We start from the raw sequence: 22318 nt of genomic DNA on the forward strand, positions 1-22318 counted from the left end.
GGGATCAGCTGTGTCGGTAAGAGTTTGGACAGAAAGTTTGAAGAGGATAGAGATTGGGTTAATGGAACACTGGTTTTGTTGACCCAGGGAATGCTCAAAGGAAGTTCCTTCCCTTCCTTTGACCAACACCAGCCCACACTAGCCCAGCATTGTATGGGCCTCCCCCTACTACAGATACAATAGTGGTAGGACCACGATGAGGCCGTTTGTTTGCCATCATTTGGGCACTGAGGAAGACCAAATGTGGAAAGATGACCCATAGTTCCCATGCCCATAAATTTCAGATAAATCATTGGGAGACCACCATGTAGATTTTATGTGCCCTGCACTTTCAAATCCTCTGCTGGAGGAATGTAAAATTCATGCCTTTGTATCTTTACTCTCCAGAAGTTTGATCTGTTCTAGCTTCTTCCTTCCAAACAGAAAAAAAAATTGTTGACGTTTCCGGCCCTCATGGATGTAGTTTCTCTGCTTCTTGCCCAAGAATGTGTCTGTCTCTCAAGTTCTGAGTCCTGAAAGATCAATTTGATCCCCTTTAGTCATCAAGTTATCAAAAGTAACACTTGATTTTCTCTAAGTTTTAGCCTAGACCTTCTTTGCCATGACAACCAAATCACATGGGCCTGTCTCCGGAGAGGTTTAGGATGATCTCACCATCCCTCAATCCAGGACATTCTGTATTACCTTAAGTTAAAAGAGACTGTTTCAATGTAACCACCTTGTAAAACCTCCCATGCATATCATAATTGTAAACATTTTTTCTACCAGATTATATGCTCCTTAATCAGGTGTCTAAATGAGCCAGTCAAGTTTTGATCACAATGTTATATATATCTATTATTTCTGAAGAATAGGAGGTGGTATTCAGTGAGTCTTATCTGAGTATGAATGGAGAGTCTATCATTTACATAGGCTTCTCACATTAAGCACAACTCTTTTTTAAAACATCTGCTTTTTTTAAAAATTCTGGTTTCGTAACCAAAATGGCAACTTTGTACACTTTTCACTGTACTTGAGTACACATGGCAACAAGATCACTGCTTCATGTGATGATGATCCTCATTAGTGTGTTGTGTCACCATAGTCTTACCTGACCACAGGGGCTGCTCTCTCATGAGAGAGAAGCGACTGGTAGTGATTTAAGCTGAGGGCCACCAGACCACAGGCAAGGGAAGAGGTTGAGAAGGAGAGTCCTTCATGGTAACCTCAAACCGGTGATGGGAATTGAATCCATGCTGTTGGCGTCACACCACTCTGCAAACCAACAGTCCAGCCAACTGAGCTAAACCAAATTACTATCCCCCATTCCAATGCACAAAAATGCCCTTTCTCTCCAATTGTGATTGAGAACTATTTGAAAAAAATATTCAAAATCTGTGGAAAGATCTTGTCCATTAAAAAGAACTATATTTTACATCTCAGCCTCATGGGAGGGGGTAAACACACCAAAGTTCCTACTCATCACTAAAAGGTTTTTCTACAACTGCATATGCATGAACATGAAGAGGGTATTACATGAAAATCTGTTGACTTCCCTCATGACTGTCCCAAACTCCATCTGACTCACTTCAGTAAGCTTCAATGTTCACAAGGTGGGGTGGAGTTGTAACTGCAATGAGGGATCACAAGGGTGGAACTTTAGAAGATTTTTCATACAATGTGGAATTTTGCTGTTGAAGTATTGTCAGGTTCCTCAGTCTCCCACTGTAACTTTGGTCGGAAACCAAGGACAAACATTATGCTGAGTTTAAACTAACATTTCCAGCCATTTAATCTGTTTCCCTGGAGAATCCACCAGTCTCTTGTAGAGTTACTACACAAAACTAAACAAAATCACTGTACAATTTCAGGGCCTAAACATTCCCAAATTCTTCATTTAAACTGAAGTATTTTCAAAATTATTTCAAGATTAACCAGGCTTAAAAATCTTAACAGCTATCATAAGATGACATCATGCAAAGGTAGAAAATCTCTACAGTGTGGAAGCAGGCCATTCAGCCCAACAAGTCCACAGCAACTCTCCAAAGAGCACCCCACCCAGACCCAACCCTTTCACTGTAACCCTGCATTTCCCATGGTTATTCCACTTCATTTACACATCCTTGGACACAATATGCAATTTTGTATGGCCAATCGACCTAACCTACACATCTTTGGACTGTGGGAGGAAACCAGAGAACCTGAAGAAATCCACGCAGACACAGAGAGAATGTGCAAACACCACATGGAGAGTTGCCTGAGGGTGGAATTAAATCTAAGACCTTAGTACCGTGAGGCAGCAGCGCTAACCACTGAGCCATTGTGCCACCCTCAAATATTTACCTGAAGATCCTGTTCCCTACATTATTGGATGAGCTAAAGATCTTTCAGGCCAATGTGTTAAACATCAGTGCAAGATTTTCACTCAGTACAATGTTAAGGTCTGTGTTTATATTTTAAAACCTTTTCATTAGCATGAAAGTAGTTACAAGAAAATTGACATTAATTACCTGGGACAAATTTATCGTGCCCACGTCTTTGCAGAAATCCTGATGAATGGCTTCTCGAGCAAGGAAACAAAATAATAACTAAGAATCTGGCATGAAAGTTGTGCACTGAAGCAAAATGTGTCTTGTTTTCCTCCACTGATTTACATGGGGTGACTGGACACCAGGCATGAGAACTGGGAGTTCTTTTATAAACCTAAATGAGTTATTACTCTCAGAGAATGAATTATGGTGCCTCTTACAGTAGTGAAAATAACCACATCTGGTATTTAATTGTCACTTGTTCTTTATTCTGCAACTATTTGCATCGTTTGAATTGAGGTAGCCATTGGTTAAGATGTAACCTTTTTCTACTACTTCTTATTTATTATTTCTTTCAATTGTTCTGCAAATCACTTGGTGCTCAATAAAGTGAGGAAGGGCTCTGCTGGGGATCAGGTATTACCACCTTATTGTCAGCATCAAACAGTCACAGGAATATAGCAGCTAGAAGCACGATGAAGCTAATTCTATTAAACACAGGTAATTTGTCTTAACTGTACCCCAGATAAATACTCCCACATTAGTGTAATCATCTCAAGTTTTCTGTGGCATTTTAAGCATTCATTGACTGGCAGTTTGTGCTGAATTATTGTCCTGTACTGCACAAATCTGTCTTGTCAGAATTTGGTTGAAATGGGCCATGTTCAAGTCATGTTAGACTCTTGAAGTTGGGGGAGAGTGGGAATTTTCTTCCTGAGGTAGATTCTGGACGCACACTTCAGAGTGGGAGAGACAGCGTGCTGTCTTTAAATCAGCTCAAAACCTTTACAATTCTATGCTGCAAATTAAAGAAAAATGAAAATGACTAAGTATTGTTTTGCCACAATGGCCAATTTCTCAATGTGATTCCAAATTCCTCTACACGCCCAGTAATTGATCTGTGCAACATTTGTCATGAGCATCATATTACTTTTTATTACTAAAACACAGTCATAGATGAGCTCTGATCACATCAAAAGTTTTCCAAAACAGACCCTACTAAAATGAAGCAAATTGAAAATGTTGGCTTAAAGCCTTTTACTGAAGTTATTTTAGGAAGATACAAGCAGATACAGGACTGTGCCTGCATCCATTGCACAACACATTCCAGATAAAAGTCTGAAACAAAATAAAGCACCCAGATTTAGTTGTTGTGTTCTAAAAGAAAACTGTCAAATTTATAGCTAATTGCAGATCTTTCAGTCTTAAAATTTGTACATGCTGGCCTGAGGATGATTGTGCCATTTCTGTACTGGATCACAAGTTTAAAATAAAAGCAAGCTGTACCACAAAACAATGCTCCAGTTAAACTTAAATAACAACCAGATTCTTTCCAGTGTCACATTTTATTCTTGACTCTATTCTTTAACCACCAGTCACAATGCAGAAAAAGTGCTTCAGGTGCCTGTGGAGCTGAACTACCACCATTATAAGCCACAACCACCTGATGAAGGAGCAGCATTCCGAAAGCTAGTGCTTCCAACTAAACCTGTTAGACTATAACCTGGTGTTGTGTGATTTTTAACTTTGTACAGCTCAGTCCAACACCGACATCTCTAAATCATGACGACCATTATAAGATTGTAGATTTGTAATATTTAATGTCATTCCATGGTGGATAGAGAGGCAAGGATGGAATTTCAAATATCACCGGCTTACCAAGGAAAGCCAATTGCCTTCTGAACACTCTAGAACATTCTGGTTGGAAAGAGAATGATGGCACTGTATGAGGGCATAGGTCGAGATAATGAAAAGAATCACCAGCCTTGTGGCAAAAGATTCCATTCAGCTAGACACTGTGCAGCTTCAGCACTGAAGCACCCAAGCTAAGGTTTTTGGGGTCCTTAATGGGTCTTGAGTACTATTTATACCTTGCGCCCCACAGCCCTGCCTTGAATATATTTACAGCTACCTACCCTCTTTTCATTGTAGATCCTGTGCACTTAAATCCATTTTGATTGTAGAGTGGTAAAGAGTGGTAGTATTGATACCAAGAACCAAAGAAGAAATAATGTGTTGTACACTGTGGCCCCAAAATTCCTTTCCTTCTCCAACCCAATTTTGTCTTGCACTGCTTTTATGACTTGAAAATGTAGTCTCAGTTATAAGCCTCAAGGCAATGTAGTTGCTTTTGGAAGATCAAAGAAGGAAACTCTTTGCAGTCTGGCTGGCTGAGGTTCGAGATGCAATGAGCTTAGCAACAGCTTCTTCAGATATGCTTTAAGAGGACACCCTTCTGTTGCTTAAACTAAGATGAGAGGGCTGGAGATGGCTCAGCTTTTCCTATATATTTATGCAGTTGTAGGTGGAGGATTGCCCAGCTGAGGAAGTCCTAGAGATCCTGAGTAAATGTAAGATGTGAGAAAGTGAGAGAGATATCCACCATAATTGTTCTATGGGTTTCTATTTCTTCTCTATAGTGCCTGGGAATTAAATGTTCCTGAGGTGGGAGACTGAGGAACACTGAAGCTTGGTTTTAAAATGTTTGATTCCTTTTTCTGCAGGATCTGAAGCTCTTAAGTTTGTTTAAAATGTACAGTAAGGTATGTTGTAAGAGGTTCTAAATTAAGCATAATGTTGTAGAATGAGAATGGATATGACAAGACATTGCATATACCACAATGTAACAGTAATTATTGACAGTCAAGTAAAAGAGACCATGAAAAAAAAATGATAGAATAGTCTCTAAAATTATTTACAGTGAACAGCATTATCTTTAACAATGTAAATAAAAGAATTTGCGGATCTCTTCAGAGTCATACAGCATTCACCCTTTGGTAAGGGGTAACCATTACACATCACAAACTGCCAGAAGGGACAAGGATAGCTATCTCTGCTAATGTGCAGAATAAAATTCAAAGTTACAGTTCTTGTGGGAACACAAACAAGGAGCTTTGTACCTTTGACAAATAACTTTTTAAACTAACCATTTAGTTTGACAGACAATGGTCTTTTCCATGTTATCCATGCAAGCCATTTTCTCGACTTCTTTACTTAACATCTCTGTGGATTGACAAGTTTACCAGCAGCTTCTGTGCTCACACAGATCTGACAGTAGCTACCAGGAGGGTTACCAGCTCTGGTCTCGATAACTCACTCTCTGATAGTGCTATGCCTTGCTGTGAGACAGTATATAGCCTGTGCCTTATTCTCAAACCATGCTAGCAATACCTTCTGAAATTAGGAAACCTGGTGTGTGAGAAATTGCAAGCACAATAGGCACGATCCAAATCAATTCCACAGAGGTTTCAAATGGAACATTTGTAAGTGTGGATGTTAGGAAATGGATTTTTGTTTTGCTCAGGTTGTCAATATTCTGACCCTTCATTATTTATCAGGTCTTTTGTTACCTTTATGTTCTATAGCTTGACAATAATATGAAGGAAATTGTACAGCATTGGTTTCAATCAAGTTGCCAGTCAGTGGTACCCTTGTTGCAGTATGTTGTTACCTGGGGTAACAGTATTTATTTTGTCCTGTTTGTTTCTCCAGCTGCGGTAATGTATGTTAACAGCATGAGCGTCAGCTGGACTGCACGGCTACAGATCTTTCTGACATTCTGCAAACTTGCTGCCATTTTAATAATCATCTTCCCTGGAATGGTGTGTTTATTCAAAGGTAAGTTGTCGTAAAACACTTTTTCCATTTCAAAACTCTTGCAGAGCCACTGAATGTTCCACAATGACTAATAATAAATAGTCTTTCTCTGCTGCTTTTGTTAATATCACTCCCATTAAACCTCACTGTTTCTTTTACATTTGTGATGGAGAAGTCTTATCAGTTGTCATATTTTACTTTTAATCTATCAAAAATGTCATTATTTTAAGTAAAGGGTCTATTATAGTGACAGCTGAACTGCACTCATTCTGTACTGCAAATTTACTTTCAGTGACAATGATTAGTTTGCACTGCCTGAACAGAAAGACATTTTTGACTGAAGTGCTGAAAGGATCTTTGATGTTAAGAATTCCTGGAAACAAAGCCAGAAATACCTGATTTTAAACAGACTACTCGGTGGGATCGGACATCGCAGTGGACTGCAAGACCACACCAATTTTTTGAAGTGACAATATTGCTATTTGAAAATGACTGGGGTGGGGGGGGGCACAGCCCCCAGTGGTATTGATCAACAATACGACTTGATAATAGCGTGATTTATGGCATGCTAAGAAGATGCAGGGCGTCAGTTAAATACCACTGAGACATTATGCACAAAAAAAAGTTATGCATTCATATCACACCTTTCACAACCTCATACCATCCCAAAGCACTTTAAAGCCAGCAAAGTGTGTTTGAAGTGTACACATCGTTGTAATGTAGGAAATGTGGAAACCCATTTGCATACAGCAAGGTTCCATAAATAGTAACATGTTAGTGACCAGATAACATTTACCAAAACACCAGGGGCAATTCCACTGCCTTTCTTCCAAATAATGCCTTTTATGTCCACCTTAGAGGGCAAACAGAACCTTGTTTTCATATTTTGTCCTAAAGATAACAGCTGAAACCTTCTGCCCCATTGCCTTCCCACCCCCACAGGAGATAAGTTCTGGGTGAGAAGGCTCATGTCAAGCTTCCTATCTTACAACCAGTTGAGCTCCCTAAGTGGCAATTAATAACTGCCTAAGGGCATCAGCTGCAGTGAACCCAGTTGTGAGTGAGTCTTCACCATGTGCCCCGGATGGTAGCTAGTGACTGCTGGGTGATTAGGGGGAGATTGCTGTGGGCAGTCACCCCCTCGTTCAAAGACTGGTTGAGGGACTGGATGTTGGATAGGGTAGCCTGCTAAAAGCCACTTCCATCCCTTTTTGGGCTCTTTGGTCCCATCTCCCGTGCATCTCCCAACCAAAGCAAACTCCCCTATCCCCAAATTGCATCCCCAATGTGCTCTTTCAGCAGTGACCACAGCCTCTTCTGTGCTGCTTTAGTTAAAGAAGAACAGAAATGTGTCTTCGGCTGAGGATTTAGTAACAGTTCAGGTTCCTGACCCTAGTTTGTGAACTTTGCCAGGAACACAAAGTCTAGACAGACACTTCAGTGTAGTGAGGGTTAAGTGCCGCAGAAACTCAGTCCTTTGAATGAGAAGTTAAACAGCAGAATCTAAGTTGATGTAAAATCTCTCACACACCCTTTTGATGAAGAGCAGGGGGAGTTATTATTGAATACCTAACTACGGAGGAACCTAAATTATCCAGCATTTGATTATCTGAATATCAGATGATCTGGCAAGATCACAAGGTCCCAATGCTCTCGGCTAAACTATGTTATCCAGCAATTGATTACCCAGAATTCGATTAACCGAATGAAATACTCCCAACCATGCCCTTCAAATAATCGAGGTTCCTCTGTATTGCTTGTCTCCCAATCTTCAGCAAAACTATACTATTCAGTCATTACCACATTGGTGTTTGTGAAAGCTTGGAAGCTGTGAACAAATTGGATACCACTAAGTCCTAAATTACACCAAAACCTGTACAATGTACGCATCATTGGCTGTGAAGCACAGTGGGACCTCCTGATGTTTCAAAAAATGCTACGTTAATGCAAACCTTTCTTTCCAATCGGTATGAAGCATGTGTGGTATTACTAAGCAGCAATGGTTGTATCGTTGATTAATCAGATTGCTTGCCTGCATCAGCCTCTCTAATCACATATTATGGTGTTCCTATTTATTTTATTTCTTTTCACATTCGCAGGAGAAACACAACATTTCAATCTGCCATTTCAAACAAAAGAATTTAACCTTATGGGAGTTCCTCTCGCTTTCTATTCTGGAATGTATGCATATTCTGGATGGTAAGAACTCTCAGACTCTGCAGATAAAGGCACAAAAGATCAGGATAGAAAAGAAAAACAGTCTTTGCAGAAAAAGAATGCTCTTAGCACACCAAAGATAAACTCCCAAGATTATTCTCACAATTGCATTTCCAGGATGACTTAAATAATTGTGTTGAGTGATTTTTGTTTAAACTGCAGGAGATCATGTTTTATGAGATTGTTCTCAAAACATTCATTTTTATTTCATCCAGGTTTTACATGAATTTTGTCACAGAAGAAGTTGAAAATCCTGATAAGTAAGTCTCTGAAATCCATTTTATTTGAAGCAGTTCTCTTTGAGAAAATATCTGAAAAGTTTCAAATGCCTCAGGAAATCATTTTTTTTCCCTCACTGGCATGAAAAATGATGCATCACATCGTGCTAGACACAAAATCTACTTTCATCCCCTGTTAGCAGTGTGGTAAAATAAAGAAACTGCACATATGCAACAAAAATAATCTTTTCAACTTATTTCTGAGGGTAGAGGGAGTTAAAGTAATAGAAAGAGAATTGGAGATTGGATTAAGACACTGTATGACCTGTGGTACTCCCTGTGCCATTTTGAGATTTGATCCTCCTTTTACTTTATTTCCGAGGGGTGGAGGAAGTTAAAGTAATAGAAGCGGGATCAGAGAGTGGATTAAGACACTGTATGATCTTTGGTACAACCTGTGCCATTTTGAGGTTTGATCCTCATTAACATGCCAACACACACTGCTGCAGTTTCTCAGAGGGTGGGGAATTAACCATCTCCCATGCCAATCCAAGTAACAATCAGACAGGAGTGACAGGATGAAGGGAATCCTGAGAAGGGCCTTGATAGCAGCCGAGAGTTCCTACTCACCCCTTCCTTGTCGCACCGAGAAAAATGCAAATGTTTCCTGATCAGTCAACAGTGGGTTCTCTGAGTAAACTGCTCATCACGATTGTACAACTGGATGAAACATGTGTGACAAACACATTTGCACCCCGGTATGTATAAAACATTGGACCTCAAGTTGTTTCTGACAAGTGGCTTCCCATCTGCAACTCACGTAAGCGTCAGTCTTCCAGCTCATGACCCTAAACAAGATAGCAGCAACTAGAGTACCAGTATACAATAACATTCAGTAAGCATTGTCTATCAATTTCAGGTGGGTGTCAACAATAATATTACTGTTCTGATATCACAACAGCTTTAGGCTGGCTGTAAACATGGCAGTTTTTATTCTTTTATGGGATGTGGGCATTGCTGGCAAGACCACACTTCATTGCTCAGCCCAAATCATCCTTGAATTGAATGGCTTACTGGACCATGTGAAAGGCCAATTTAAAGTTAACCATATTGCTATGGGTCTGGAGTCAATATAGTCCAGACCAGGTAAGGATGACAGATTTTCTTCCTCAGAGGGAACCAGATGAGTTTTACAACAATCATTGATAACTTCATGGTCATCATTACTGACACTCATTTCAATTCCAGATTTAGTATTTGAACTAAAATTTAACCAGTTGTCATTGTGAGATTGGAATCCTTGTCTCCAGAGTATTACCTGGGGCTGTGAGCTTGCTAGGTCAATGACATCACCACTATTCTACTGTCTACCTAAATATTGATGCTGATAGAGTCATAGATAGATTCAGTATAGAAGTGGACCCTTCGGTCCAACCAGTCAATGCCAAATATAATCCCAAACTAACTAGTTCCTGGCATCTGAGCTCAAATCCAGCTCAGGTGGATATGGCGAGAGTCTTGTTTGCTCTCTCAGGATCCGAGCCAAGTGCTTCAAATTTGAGTTCCAACGAGGCACAATCCTGTTTGCATTTCTTGTTTGTCCAGAAATGGAATCTGCCTGTTTAACAGAGAGCTTTGTGGATGACTAAATAAGTTCACAAACAGGACAGCCTCCAGAATTTATCATTTTGAAGATTGAGACAGCCAGTTGTGAAGACTGTCTACTGTTAATAACTTTGACTTACCATTTCCTGGAATCTTGCACAACTGGAACTCCATATCTGAAGAACTGTTACATCTCTGGTGTTAGTGACTCCAATATTGTTCCTGAACCATAAATTCAGATATCTTGTGTCACTTTACCTATAACCTGGTCATTACCATCCAAATTTATCATCATATTTCCACTTAGTTAATGGGCTATCACAAATTTCCTAGATTTACATCAGTGTTTGGGCTACAACTACTGAGGCTGTAAATTAATGAAACAGCAGTTATATTTAAATGTATTGGTTCAAAATGATTGATAAATGCATGACAAAATCATTGATCATTCATGATATTTCAAATCTTCACTAAAGCTCATTGAAACACTTCTTTATCATTGTGTCTTAGATTTAGTGTCTATGAAGGACATAGGGGGCTGAAATGTCTACACATAGCAAAGCAAATGTGGAGCTGAAATGTGCACATGTAGCACAATTAAGAAGCTGTGGGTGCAAGCTTTTTTTGAAATCTAATCTTACCTGAATATTTCTAGGGAGCTGCAAATGTCTGCTAGGTCTTTGGGGTGGATCACCATTTTCCCATTTCCTGTTTGGACAAGTGTAATGCTCATGACAACTCTTACATTGGGCAGGGACTGAGTGGAAGTGAACTGTGGTAGTAGGGGAGGACAGTTTGAGGGCATGGTTGCCGGCCATGCTGAAGTGACTGGAGGACAATAGCAACCTGCAGCAATAAAGCTCTTGACTAAAAAAACGCAAGCGAGGAAACTATTTCATATTGGTGGCCTCCAGCAGTCCCACTGAGGATATCTGGGAGTTAGAGAACCTGAAAGGTGCATGTGGATATAACACCTCTTTAGAGCTTGCGTTTAGAAGTACTTGAATATCGCCTGACCTTTTATCATGGCTAACACATTTCAGACATCTTTAGGGTGCAGGACATTGTCACTCAAATTTGGACCTTCAAGCTCCTGAAGCACATTTCAGAAATGGACAAAACAAGATCATATTTTACATTCAACGACATAAGCCCAAGTTGTTTTGTCTGAGGCTGCTTAGGTAAGAGAAATTACTAACTTAGATAGGATCTGAAAATTGATTGCATTGAAAATTGAACTGATTGTGTTCATAATTCTAAAAGAATTCTCTGGATGGTTGCACTGCTACTGAGATCCCTCATTCACCATTCTACCCGCAGAGCTGTGCTGACACGATGGTTCCAGGAAAATTTACAGCAAGTTCACAAATTTTTATCAGAAGCTGCTTGTCAGTTTAGTTGTTAGTATCCCACCTGTCATGCCGGAGACCGGGGTTCAATTTCATGATGGGAAATATGTGCTATTTCTGAGCTAGGTAGTGCATGAGTACAATGGTGTTCTTTAGGATGGCACTGTGACTCAGTGGTTAGCATTGCTACCTCATAGTGCCGGTGACCTGGGTTGGATTCCAGTCTTGGTTGACTGTCTGTGCGAAGTTTGTACATTCTCCTCATTATTGCATGGATTTCCCTCTGGTTTCCTCCCACATTCCAAGGTTTAGATAGATTGGCCATCCTAAATTTCCCATAGTGTCCTGGGATGTGTAGGCTTGGTGGATTAGCCATGGGAAATGCAGCGTTATAGAGATGGGGTTAGAATCATGGAATCCCTACAGTATGAAAATAGGCCCTTCGGCCCAAAAAGTCCACACCGATCCTCCGAAGAGTAACCCACCCAGACCCATTACCCTACCCTATTACTCTACATTTACCCCTGACTAATGCACCTAACCTACACACACCTGAACACTGTGGGCAATTTAGCATGGCCAGTTCACCAAACCTGCACATCTTTGTATTGTGGGACGAAACCGGAGCACTCGGAGGAAACCCATGCAGACACGGGGAGAATATGCAAATTCCACACAGATAGTCACCCGAGGCTGGAATCGAACACAGGTCCCTGTCACTGTGAGGCAGCAGTGCTAACGACTGAGCCACCGTACCACCCTTAGGTCTGCAAAGTCTGAGTGGGATGCTCTTTGGGGGGGCAGTGTGGACTCTTGTTTCTACACTGTAGAGATTCTATAAGGAAGAAACTACATAATTTATGGTGTAAATCAGAGATTACTTTGACAACTGACTGGATTAATAGTAATTTCAAGTGTTGTGTCTGCATTGAGAATGTAAGTTCTGTGTCAATGTAAAGTTCCAAAACTAAACTAACTCACTAAATAAACTCTAAACTTCTGAACTGAAATGCCCTTGAGCACTTTAAATCTAACTTAAGCCTATAGTTTAATGCTAGGAGACACTAAACTTTAGGTAGAGTGAGTGGATACTGTAGCAGGAAAAATATGCTCTTCTGCTTGAGGGCATGGAATTTATTTATGTTGGTGATAAGGAACATTACTGGAGCATGGTCAGGAAACATAACTCTCTATCTAAACTCACGCTGTTTTCCTGCACATGATTCCTTAATGCCTACACTAGGCAAAGAAAAACAAGAAAAGTGGTCAATGCCTCAGTAATATCTTACATCGTTGGCTGACGTGAAAAAAATTGTTGGAGAAAAATGCATAATTAAGGCACCTGGTGATAATATCAGAAGACAGCTGTAAGCAAATAACCAGTCAACTCACTCAAACTGATGATTTAAATTATTGCTTAGACTTTATTGTTTTTATCTTATGTAACATCTACCACATAATGTAAAGGAGGTACAATTGAAAATCCCTGCTATTTACCATCAGCAGTTTTGACTTCAGTAGTTATTTGCTTCCAAGTAACAAGCACTTAAAGTAAATACAGGGTGGAATCGCCTCGTCCTTTTCCGTCCTGAAGTATTGCAGTCACAGTGTTGAAAATAGAGAGATGTGTTGTCGCCTAAAGCCTCACATGAGCAAGAAACAACAGATGAGACATTGTGGAATTTTCACAGTGACAAAAACAGAAGAGAGTTGAAGTTGTTTGACAGAATTTTTAAAAACTAACAATGTATCCCATGTTGAATCGGCTGAGCATGTGTTCTTTTATATTATAGTTTTTGATATATTAGGAGTGAAAATGGTCTCCAACACAGGAGCAAATCGGTCACCTGATTTTCCTTTCATTGACTTCAGTGGAAAAGAAGATCTCCCAAAAGCAGGCTGTTAGATTATCACCCATTACTTTAGAAAGAGTCATTTTTAATTTTGTGTAACTGTTACTTTCCTCAGTGGAGTTCCATGACTCATATTAAGATGTGTCAAAATCATAATTTTAAAAACGTACAAGCCAAAATAAGTAGCTATAATATGAAGGCTGTTCAGCAACCTGAGCAAACACTGATATGACATAAAATAAGACATACAAAAACTCATCATTATTACTCCAAGATTATTGTCATTGCGCTCTCCTCATTTTTAAAACCAGTAGACATATAATAGTGACCGAGTGAATTAAATAACTAGGGCACAAGGGGCTTTAAACTAGTTACTAGTGGGAAAAGTCTGGGAGAGGGGAAATATAGACTTACAAAGCAAGAGAATATAGTAGAATTACAAGGCAAGAATTTTAACAAAAGTATCCAGAGTGGAACAGAAAAAAATCAGAGTACTCAAACAGAAAACAGCAGTAAATAGGGTCAAAAGGGGAAAGAATGTGAAAAAAAGGCTAATTTAATGTGCCTTCACCATGGTTAACCAGATATACTAAGTATTACATAAAACTGAACAAAAACACATATATGTCAAAGATAGTGTTTCCATGCTGTACATCTCAATGACTCTAGACGAAAATAAATAAGAACGAGACAGTAGATAAGCTTTCAAGTAAATTTGCAAGTGGTATCGAAATGGACAGAAAGAGCTTCCTTAAATATACTAAAAAGGAAGAAAGAAGCTCAAGTTAGCATAGGGCCCTTAGAGATTGAGGTTCAGGAGAATAATAATTGGGAGCCAAGAAATGGAAGAGGCATTGAATAAATAATTTACATCACTCTTCATGGTAGAGGACAGTAATAATATTCTAAAAATACTAAATAATCAAGAGTTTGAAGTGGAGAGGAGAAAATAAATACAATAATTATCACTAAAGATAAAGTACTCGGTAAACTAATAGGGCTAAAGACTGTTAGGTTCCCTTGGATCTGATGGGACACATCCTAGGATATTCAAAGAAGTAACTGTAGGAATAGTAGATAGTAATCTTCCAAGAATCCTTGGATTTTAGAAATATCCCAGAGGTTTGAAAGCTCTCATTCTAACACTTTTATAAAAGGAGGGAAGTGAAAAGAAACCTCTAGACTAGATAGCTTTGCATCTGTTATTGGGAAAATACTATGTCTATTATAAAGGCTGTAACAACAGACAACATAGAAATACATCTTATGATCAACCAGAGTCAACTTAGCTTCACAGAAGGGAAATCAGGCCTGACAGATTTATTAGAATTCTTTAAGGGGCTAACGAACAAATAGATAAAAGAGAAACAGGGGATGTAATATATTTGGATTTTAAGAAGATGTTTGATAATGTACGACACATTCGTCTACTTAGTAAAATAGGAGTTGGAGATAGTTTATTTATATGAGTAGTGTTTGCATGAATAGAGTTATGGGTGGCTCAGTGGTTAGCACTGCTGCCTCACAGTGCCAGGGACCCGGGTTCAATTCCACCCTTGGGCAACTGCATGCATGGAGATTGCACGTTCTCCCTGGGTCTGCATGGGTTTCCGTCGGGTGCCCCAATTTCCTCCCACAGACCAAAGATGTGCAGGATAGGTGGCTGGGCCATGCTGAATTGTTCAGAGTGTCCAAGGATGTGCAGTCTAGGTGAATTAGCTATGGTAAATGACGGATTACAGGGATAGGATTATTCTAGGTGGGAGAGTCAGTGCAGACTTGATGAGCTGATGGCCGCTATCTGCATTGTATGGATTCTATTATTCTAGGGGATTGGCTAACTAATAGAAGACAGGGAGTTGGGATAAAGGGAACATTCTCAGAATGGTAACCTGGTGGAATGCAACACAGATTAGTACTAGGGCCATAATGATTTGCAAAATATAGTAATGATTTTGATGAGGAAAGTGAAGGCACTGTAGACAAGTTTGTGGATGACACAAAAATAGATGCGAAGATGATTGATAACAAGGACACATGAAGTTGGCAGAGGGATATAGACAGGTTAACCAAGTAGGCACAAACTTGGCAGATGGAATGTAATGTGGGACACTATAAAGATGTACACTATGGTAGGAAGAATAAAGCAGAATATTACTTAAATGAAGAAAGCCATAACACAGAAGGGTTTGGGAGACCTTGGTATAAATCACACAAAACTACCATTTCAGCAGAAAGACGAATAAAATAAAGGCCTTTATTTCAAAGGGGATGGTACATAAATATAGGGAGATCCTGCTAAATCCTTTCCAGACACTAGTCAGTCAACAGCTTGAATACTGTGAACAGTTTTGGTCCCGTATCAGAGGGAAGATTGAAGGCAATCTAGAGAGGATTCACAGGTTTTTAGAGAGACTCTCCTATGAGGAGAGGTTGAGTAGAATTGGTCGGTACTCATTGGAGTTTAGAAGAGCAACATACAAGCTCTAAGAAATCTTAACCAGGTAAATGTGGAAAGATTGTTTGCCCTAATGGGAGAATCTAGGACCAAGGGGTACGCTCTCAGAGTGAGGGATCACCCATTTAAGGTAGGGATGTAGTGGAAATTCCCAGGCGGTAGTGAACATTAAAATTCTTTACCGCGGAGAGCTGTCTAGGCTCTGTCATTAAGTACATTCAAAGCTGAGAAAGAGATATTTTTAATCAGTGAGAGAGACAAGGTTATGGGGAAAGGGCACAAAAGTGAGCTGAGAATTATTTGATCAGCCATGATCTCATTAAATGGCAGAACAGACTCAATGAGCTGAATGGCCTACTTCTACTCTTATCTCTTATGCTCTTATGTTTATTTATTTTAAGTTTTCCTGAGAATGTGTGAAATTTAGCTGCCATGTGTCACAGCTGTGAAGATTAGATTCTATGATAATATCACTTAAACCAGAATTTAGTTGACTTTGTGTAATCAGGGAATATCATTTTTAAAGAATACAATATAGCTAGACAGATAAATAAACCAAATTCTGAAAGATAATACAATTATTTCTTCTTCATTCTGAGTTTTAATTTTACATGTCACTGGGATTATTCAGACTAATCCTTTTGTAGAATTCCTCTCCATTGTGCAGTTTGATCACAAATAAAGCATAATAATGAGACTAAAACATTACTTCAACAATTTCTCAAGAAGGAGGCTTTTATCATGATGAAATAAATGTAATGAAAAATTTGATAAGGAAAGGATATTTCGGTTTACTTAAAATTTGGAAAATGCCCAGACGTTTGGTATTTATGCGCAGGATGACAGATTTACTTCAACAGAACTTAATTAGCTGGAAAATCTCTTGTCTTCTTGGCGAGCTGCAATACGTTGAATTCAACCTTTTCCTGTGGGTTTGTGTCAGTCTTCTAAAGTTGAGAATATGTGTAAACCTGTCCGAGTGATGAAGTAATAATTGTAATTTAAATTATTTGAACAATTATTCACCACACCTGATGCACACTTAGGTAGATCAGGGAAAGATATGGATGAAAAGAGATCAGCATTGTATGACCATTAAAACAAAGGGGTTCTCAACCCATGCCCTGAAGGAGCAGGTTATGAAAAAGATGCAACCATAAATCTAGGGCAACGATATAGGTGTATAAACAAATAGCAGAACTATCTGTCAGCTAATTGGTTTGATCAATGGCTGCAAAAGTCAATCTGATGTTTGAAGAGATATTTGGAGGGAAGGTTTCTCCAGTGGATGGATTCCATCCCTATTGCTCAGCAGAGTAACATGCTGATAGTAATGTTTCAGTTCACATCTATCAGGGTGACTAACAATAGTCTTTTCCCTAAGGTCAGGGAGTTCAAAACAAGGGCCAATTTTTTTAAGGTGAGAGGAGAAAGATTTCAAAGGGACATGAAGGACAACTTTTTTACACAAAGGGTGGTTCATATGCGGAATGAACTACCAGAGGAAGTGGTAGATGCAGGTACAGTTACAACATTTGAAAGGCATTTGGACAGGTGCATGAATAGGAAAGGCTTAGAGGGATATGGGCTAAATGCAGAAAAATGGGACTAGTTTAGTTCAGGAAACTTGGCCGGCATAGACAAGTTGGTCCAAAGGGTCTGTTTATGTGCAATGACTATATGTCTCTGTTACTATCTCAGTTTGTGGTAGCTCTATGTAGTGCGCCACCTCATTTGCCTCGATCTTGAGCCAGACACCAAGTGGATCAACCTCCAGCCTTTGGGACAGGTATTGACAGCAGTTCACAGGAATGGATAACAATATCTGACACACCACATGCGTTGCCAAGTTACGTGGGAAGATCAATCTTGGATCCACTGGTCTTTCCACGATGGGACCATGTGTTGCATGTGGAAATTGAATTTACAATGGTGCATTGGCATCCTTCTCCTTCCTCTGCTGCCACCTTGTAGATGAGCTGCTGAGCCTCAAAGTGACTTGTGCCTTGATGATTCAAGAGGTGCCTGATGACAAGCATTTCTTTCAGGTATCTTGCCTTGTATACTGATGCAGACTGTGTGCCTCTGTGTTGTCTTGAGTTGTTTCTTCTGGTGGACAGTCTTGTTTATTGCAATCAGGATGTGTTGGGGACACTTGGAGACACACTCTCTGGTGTAGTGTATGAGAAGTCAATCCCCATTATTTATACACTAGCCACAAATGTGAAAATTTGATAGAACGATAAAATTGCCCAATTTTACCTAACTGTCTAATTCTGGTTAGCACAGCTGCCTCACAGCGCCAGGGACCCGGGTTCGATTCCAGCCTCAGGCGACTATCTGTGTAGAGTTTGCATTCTCCCTGTATCTGCGTGGGTTTCCTCCCACAGTCTAAGATGTGCAGGTTAGGTGAATTAACCATGCTAAATTGCCCATAGTGTCCAGGGGTATGTAGGTTAGGTGTATTAGTCAGGGTAAATGTAAAGTAATAGGGTTGGGAATAGGTCTGGATGGGTTCCTCTTCAGAGGGTTGGTGTGGCCCTCTTGGGCTGAAGGGCCTGTTTCCACACTGGAGGGATTCTATGATTCTGTGAATATGCACACCAGATTCTTACCTTTAACAAGAAAATCACTGTTTATTGCAATCAAAATTACTAACTTTGAAGTCGATAACATAAACACTATCCTGACTAAGCTGTCTCCATTCACATACAACAGACACATACAGAGACAAGACACAAATATTATGGGTAGAGAAGGAAGAAAAGGTTGGTGAAACAGACTTCTGTTAACAGCCAAAATTACAGCATGGATGAACTGTTTTCCTTCAGGTCCCTTCTGATTTCTTTTGACTCTTTGATGAAGACATGAGGTTATAGGCACACCAATTCTCAGTTTTACATTCACCAGTTGGAGATTCATCCTTCAGTGACTCTGAAGATGTTTTTTTATATTCCTTTTTCCTTGCAAGGAGGAACTTTGTAAAGTGAGAAAGACAAAGAGTAGCTCGCTGCTTGGTATTTTTGTTTTACTTCTCCACACATAGAAGAAAGAGAGATGGGGAGAAGGATTTAAGTGCTGTCTGCCGCTCAGGCTGGAGGTTCCTGCTGTATTGCTCAAACGCAAAGTTGTAGCCACTCAGCCTTCCTCAGCATTTACCCACCCAGGTGCCTTTTTAATGTTGTGATTGTACGAGCCTCCTCCAAGTTGTTTGGTAGCTTGTTCCATACACGCACCATTGTCTGGGTGAAAAGGTTGCCCCTTGAGTCACTTTTCAATCTTCCCCCTCTCTCCTTAAACCTGTGCCGTCTAGTTTTGGACTCCCTTTCCTGGAAAAATCCTTGGTTATTCACCCTATTGATGTCACTCATGACCTTTTTAAGGTCACCCCTCAGCCTCTGATCCTTCGGGGAAATAGCCTCAGCCTCTTCCTTTAATCAAAACCTCTGATCCTGACAACATTCTTGTAAATCTTTTCTGAACCAGTTTAACTTTAACAACATCTTTCCCATAGCAGGGAGACCAGAATTATATGCAGTAACCTAAAAATAGCCTGAATCAATGTTCTGTACAGCCACAACATGATGTCCAACTCCTGTACTCATTGCAATAACCAATTAAAGTAAGTGGTTCAGAAGAGGAAGGTACTAAGTCAGTGCTAGTGTGCTGTGAACATTCAGCACACTCTGACAGAAATATATCAGCATATCGTTTAATATGAACACAAACTACTGGAAATATTTAGCAGCTTTTTGGAGAGGAAACAAGTCAATGGTTCAGGTAAATGGTCTTTCAAAAGAACATATGGTTTAGTTTGATATTGACATCCCACAGTGATGTCACACACTGAAGGTCTGTGGTACAGTGAGGGAATGTCACCACTGTCCTCAGTTAATGTGGCACAAATTCTGCCAGGGTGACACAGGGCGCTGTTTGGACTACCTGACCTACCCAGAGCCTATCCCCAAGTCCTTTACTACTGCAACATTTATTTCAGGTAAGCATATCAGTGGTGGCGGAAGGGGCTGTAGTACGTAACTTATAACACCAAACAAAAGGAAAATACTGTGAATACTTCAGATTTGAAACAAGAAAATGCTGGAGAAACTCAGCAGGTCTGACAACATCCTTGTGGAGAGAAGCAGAGTTACCATTTTGAGTCCATTATAACTTCTTCAGAACTGAAAAGATGTGGATTTTTTTTAAAATACTGCAAAGCTGGAGGAGTGGTGAAGGGAGCAGAGGCCCAGTTCAGAGACAAAGGGGTTGTTAAAGGTATTAAAAGAGACAGAGATGAAATAGGTGTGAATTGAGGTGTGGAAGGGAGAGACTGGGTCGACTTAGAACATGGTAAAAAGAAAAACACAAAAAAGACAAGACTGTGGTGAGAGGAGGGAGAGAAGAGTGTCAGAAAAATGAAGAACAGACATCAAGGGATCAAGCTGTAAAGTAGTGGAATTCAATAATGAGATCTAAAGACTGGAAAGTGGCTAAGTGGAAAATGAGTTGATGCTTCTCGAGCTTGCTTTGTGCTTTGTTGGAGGATTGCAGCAGGCCCAAATCAACAATATTCCCCATGAGAGCGAGGTAGATTACCAAACAACCAGAAGATCAGGGTCATCCATACTGGAGGTGTTCCTCAAAATGGTCATTCAGTCCATACTGAGTGTCAGCCATGTAAAAGAAACCTCAGTGCGAACAGTAAGTGCAGTAGACTAGGTTGAAAGAAGTGCAAGTAAAAGCTTTACCTAGAAGGTGTGTTTGGGACTTGGACAGTGAGGACAGAGGAGGTGAATGTGCAAGGGTAACACCATCTGTCAAATGCAATACTGTTTTGATCTATTAGAAATTAGTGAGCAAAATGTGAAGCTTCTCGTTTTATATTTTCACGTGGCAAAATATAGTCGGGGGTGAGGGCTCCTCATTTCAGTCAAAATTCAAAGAGCACCTTCTAGCTGACTTGCAGGGCAGCAATGTTGTGTTTCCTGTCTTTCCATTTATATAACATTCAGGGCCAGTCCCTTCTCCTGAGTCAGTTGATGGCAAGGCCTCCCTCACAGATCACAGCTCACAAGTTGGTAACTGTGAGCTTGTCATTTTAATTGACCATGTATAAATTCTGGAAAATGTCAGCCTTCTCCACTTCATAATAGGCTTCAGCTTCCCCAGGAACAAGAGCCAAATGAAACCAAGTATAGCCCACAGCAAGGTTTTTTTGCACTGCAGAATATTTCACAGTGCCAAAAGAAACCATCACTGACAAAACTCATCTGTACTTTGCTTCCAAGAGCTTCAAATTACCTGGGGCATGTTCTGTTAAAACCTGACTGATTTCATAAGTTTCATTTATTTGGAAGGGAATACTGTTTTGATGTATATTTGCATGTTCATATGTCAATTATACATGTGTTGCTGTAGTTTCGTCTCTGACAATGAGTGCTACAGTCTCTGAGTTACAATTTAAATATAATATAGGCTGTCAGTTTGAATGTTTCTTTTTATTTTAATAAGAAAACACTGTTCTTGCAATATCAACAAGGAGCTAAATTCCAGTCATAAATTTGCTTATTTCAATTAATTTCTGCCAACTTTTCCCCATTTAATTATTTGTAATGTTTTTTTCAAAACTTTCTAACACTCTTTACCCGTGCACATATTTATCCCAGCTGGATTGCAATAACATATTTTTTCAAGTAAATTGTGTGATTCGGAGTTGTATTTACCAAAGCTGTACTTAAATTGGGATAATACTGCAGAAGAGAAGTTTTATAACAAGCATATGATAAAATTTCATAATAAACTGACTTCCAAGTTACATAAGTAGACTGCACGTGTGAGCACAGAGTGTGCAAACATTTGGAAAAAGAAATATTAACAGCAATTAAATAGACTGCAAAGTGTAAGATACTATTATCAAAATTCTTTGACTATGCATTTAATCTATGCATACATTATCTTGGGTTAGTTGGCAAGACTTCAAGCAAGAGCAAGACTTGTGTTTGTATAGCACCCTTCGAGTAGCAAATGTTGCTTCACAGAAGCTTCACTAGTTAGCATTTTTCAGTAAGTTTCATGAAGAGACAATGCAACTAATGATCAAATACTTGATCAGTGCCATTTATCATGCTGGCAACAGCTTCAACCTGGTTATCAGGCATCAGCCAGGTGGGCTCTTACATAACATAGTGGGCGGCACGGTGGCACAGTGGTTAGCACTGCTGCCCCACAGCGCCAGAGACATAGAACATAGAACATAGAAAAATACAGCGCAGTACAGGCCCTTCGGCCCTCGATGTTGCGCCGACCGAAGCCTACCTAACCTACACTAGCCCAATAACCTCCATATGCTTGTCCAATGCCCGCTTAAATGACCATAAAGAGGGAGAGTCCACCACTGCTACTGGCAGGGCATTCCATGAACTCACAACCCGCTGAGTAAAAAATCTACCCCTAACATCTGTCCTATACCTACCACCCCTTAATTTAAAGCTGTGTCCCCTAGTAACAGCTGACT

The 22318-nt window shown here is 39.9% G+C and overlaps 1 protein-coding gene across 2 annotated transcripts in view; it reads left to right on the forward strand.

Annotated features, from left to right (window-relative positions):
* slc7a11 (solute carrier family 7 member 11) overlaps positions 1 to 22318 on the forward strand; it is a 182218-nt gene that overhangs the window by 77684 nt on the left and 82216 nt on the right. For both annotated transcript variants that reach the window (XM_072584080.1, XM_072584079.1), the window contains exons 4-6: positions 6000 to 6125; positions 8204 to 8303; positions 8537 to 8581. In XM_072584080.1, coding sequence (XP_072440181.1) covers positions 6000 to 6125; positions 8204 to 8303; positions 8537 to 8581 — 271 coding nt within the window. The remainder of the gene's footprint in view (positions 1 to 5999; positions 6126 to 8203; positions 8304 to 8536; positions 8582 to 22318) is intronic.

The sequence above is a fragment of the Chiloscyllium punctatum genome, chromosome 14 (genome assembly GCF_047496795.1).
Source record: "Chiloscyllium punctatum isolate Juve2018m chromosome 14, sChiPun1.3, whole genome shotgun sequence".
Classification (NCBI taxonomy): domain Eukaryota; kingdom Metazoa; phylum Chordata; class Chondrichthyes; order Orectolobiformes; family Hemiscylliidae; genus Chiloscyllium; species Chiloscyllium punctatum.